Here is a 3,441-nt window from a genome sequence, read left to right on the forward strand (position 1 = left end):
GGGGGGGAGGGGAGGGGAGAGGGAGGCCGCCCCCCGACCCACTCACCTCAGGACCAGGCCCACGCACAGGAGGGTCCCCAAGGCCAGGCTTCCTCCGGCCACCAGGAAGGCGGGCAGCGGCACCGCAGAGGAGTTGTGCACTAGGAGACAGGAGAATGGAGGAGGGAAGGAGCAGGAAGAGGACACCCAGGGCGGTGCCAACAAGGCTCGGAGGTCCCTCCCCCGGAGGCCTGCCCTGCTAGCTGGCTGGCTTCCCGGCCACAGCCGGCTCTCCGCCCAGCACACCGGGACCCCAGGACCCCAGCCCTGGGAAGAGAGGCGCCTGGAGCCACGGACATCCACTCACTGTCGGGACAGCTTTGCCAGAGGCCTTGGGCCTGTCCCCTGGGCACAGGGGGTGCAAGACCCAGAGGCTCTAGGGACTCTGTGGAGGCTTTGGGGACCCCGTCGACGGCAGGGGCTGAAGCAGGTTAAATCAAACTTTCTCCATGGGGTGTCGTCTGTCACCCCACGTGGTCCTCAAGCCGCAGCCACGTGGGCCTCCTCTGCCCCTCGCGTGCCATGCTCCCACTCCCGGGGCTCCCCCGGGGCTCCTCCTTCCCTCCCAGAGCGCTCCTCCCACCTGAGCTGTCCAGGCCCCACCAGACGGGGCCTCACGAGAGGCGGTGCCGTTTCCTTGGTAGAGAGACCCCGCTCCAGGCGCCCCTGGGGTGCCTCTCCAGCTCCGTCTCTAGACTGAGCCCCTGCAGTGGGGCCACCGGTATCCATCCTTCCCACTGTCAACCCTGCCACTCACGCGGAGCCAGCCCAGAGCAGGCTCTCTGGCGACCGAAAGAACAAACCAGCTCACGAGCAGCCGCCAGAGCCGGTGCTGAGTCCAGGCTCCGCCAGGCGGGTCCACCACGGGTGGTGATGCCACCTGACACTCAACACTCCGAGCGCCGCTGGACGCGCCTCTCAGGAGTCCAGGCTGCAGGACCAGCGCCCGAGCCCGGCGGAGATGGCCGTCTAACCGGCAGTACGGACTAATACTTCACCGTCTTTAATATTTGTTCCTTCCCTCATCCAACAATAGTTATTGACCATCTACCGGTAGGAGGCTTTGTTCTAAGCCACAGAATACAGGACGACAGAAAAGCTCCCGCCTTCCTGGATCTTACATTCTAATCAACAGAGAGACAAATCAATAAACACGTCCCGTGACCTTAACAGGCCCGAGGGCAACAATGAAAAGTAAAGCAGAAGAAGGTCAGGGAGTGACGGTGGGGCGGGGGTCCGGCGGATGGGGAGGCTGGCACAAGCCCCCTAGCAGGGGGCTCTGAGCAGAGGGCTGCTCCGCCAGGGCGGTGGCCAGCCCAGGGGACAGGCGCGCAGGCAGGGTAAGCAGTGGGTGCAAAGGCCCCGCGGTAGAGAACGTGAGCACAGAGTGAGCGACAGGGAGTGGACGGTCCCTCCGGCTGCCCGTCTGTCGGTCTGTCGGGGGTTAGGAGGGGGAGCCAGGCAAGCGCACCAACTCCTGAAGTCCTGCGGGAGGAGAGGCAGCAGTGGCCGAGGGGACACTCTGGGAACAGCAGGGCTGAGGGACTGGATGTGGGGCGGGCAGAAGAGGGGGCATGCCCAACCCCCCCTCCCCCAGCGAGTGGCCCAGAGAATTGGCGACAGTTACCCAGCGGAGGATGGAAAAGAACAGACTGGGGCTGGAAGCGGCAGGAGGCATCAAGGGTCCCGCGTAACTGAGAGATGTCCAGTGAGTGTCAAACCAAGTGCACACGCGCACCGGGCGCCGAGCAGGGAGCCTGGGCCACGGACCTACGGGCCTTCCCGGGAACGGGGCTGGAGGAGCCCCTCCCCCCAGCCCCCAGCTGCACAGGGCGCACCCCAGGGAGTCAGCAGGTCCATCCCAGGTGCACTAAGGCAGGGCCTGCCACCAGGATGGGGCTGCCCGGGCCGCCAGCATCAGGTGCAGACAGGACTCTGCCCGGGGAAGGGCCTCGCACAGAGCCAGGAGCTGTCGGACGGCGCTGCTCGGCCGCGGAGGCTCGGGCCTGCACGCCAGGAGCCCCGTGCTTACGGTGGCCCCGGGGCCCTCCTGGCGCTGGCTGTCCCGGTGCAGCGAGCACACAGAGGCGGCAGCAGGAAGTTGAGGCCCCCCGAAAGCTCCTGCAGCCTGCATTCCTTCCCAAACTCCACCCATCACTGATCTGTGCCGTTCCTGGGGTCACCACCGGTCTCCTGGGGCAGCAGGTCTGCTGAGACTTCGGATTAGAAAGGACATGATGGAGAGAAGTCCTCTGTGCCCCTGAGTCACGGGAGCGTACCCACGCCCAGTCCTGGGGCGCCTGGGGGCTCAGGTCATGATCTCACCATTCTTGAGTTCAAGCTCCGCATCGGGCTCTGTGCTGACAGCCCAGAGCCTGGAGCCTGCTTCAGATTCTGTGTCTCCCTCTCTCTGCCCCACTCTCGCTCATGCTCTGTCTCTCAATAATAAATAAAAATGTTTAAAAACAAAACAAAACCAAAAACATACCCAGTCCTTACCTGGGAGGCTGGTTGCGTTCACAGAATCTTGCAAGAGAATAATTTCAGTGTCTCCGCTGGTGGTCAGTGCCTAAGACAGAGGTCCCCTGTGAGCGGGTTTCTGCAGATGCCACCAGCAGCCGGGGCCAGTGCCTCGGCCTCAGGCCCCCCGCCCCCTCCCCGGCCCTTCCATGGCGACCTCCCCTCTGTCTCAGGGGCCTCTCTGCTTCTGACCTGTGCCTCTCCACGACCGCACCGCGATTCGCATTATTTGTGCCTGTACCTGGCCTACTCCAGGCAGGACTCACCCCGGCTGCCTCTCCCCACATCCTGGGGCACAGACCTCTCCCAGCGGAGACTCCACGGACAGGCTTCCGCAGCACTGTCCCCCCCTCCCACGCCAGGGCACAGGTGCCGCCATCTCCTGGGAAATCCACGGGCCAGAATCCGGGACCCTGGACAAACCCTGTAACCCACGTGGGCATCCGTGCCCTCCAGGGACCTCCACTCCCGCGCAGGCGCCACCTTCGCACTGAACCCTGGCTCACGTCTGGGGGGCTCTCAGCCAGCGCTCCCCCCCACCGCCACCCCCAGCACAGGCTGCACCAGAACCTTCTGCTGGGGCCTGGGCAGCCCCCGTCGACCACGCGGAAGCCGGGGTGCCCCACTTCCCAGCCTAGCTGGCCCGAGGGGATTAAGGAGCACAGGAGGACGTGCAGCTGGAGGGGAAATTGGATTACCCAAAGATCTGCTAGGCGGCTTCAGAGGTAATCCTCTTTCTAGAAAATTATGACACCCGAGCCCACAGAGGAAGCGCTCGGACGCGCTGGGTCCGAGCCCCGAGCTCAGCTGCCCGCGGTGCCTCTGGGCTCGGAGGCCAGGCCGCAGCCACGAGCCCGGGGCGTTCTGCCCGGGGGCGGGCGC

General features: G+C 65.0%; 1 protein-coding gene across 3 annotated transcripts in view; it reads right to left on the reverse strand.

Moving 5' to 3' along the window:
- Nucleotides 1-3,441, reverse strand: part of IL6R (interleukin 6 receptor) — a 17,303-nt gene that overhangs the window by 5,189 nt on the left and 8,673 nt on the right. For all 3 annotated transcript variants that reach the window (XM_029936070.1, XM_029936068.1, XM_029936069.1), the window contains exons 7-8: nt 2,539-2,608; nt 47-140 (exon numbers count right to left, since the gene is read on the reverse strand). In XM_029936070.1, the coding sequence (XP_029791930.1) occupies nt 47-140; nt 2,539-2,608 (164 nt within the window). The remainder of the gene's footprint in view (nt 1-46; nt 141-2,538; nt 2,609-3,441) is intronic.

The sequence above is a fragment of the Suricata suricatta genome, chromosome 3, assembly GCF_006229205.1.
Source record: "Suricata suricatta isolate VVHF042 chromosome 3, meerkat_22Aug2017_6uvM2_HiC, whole genome shotgun sequence".
NCBI lineage: Eukaryota > Metazoa > Chordata > Mammalia > Carnivora > Herpestidae > Suricata > Suricata suricatta.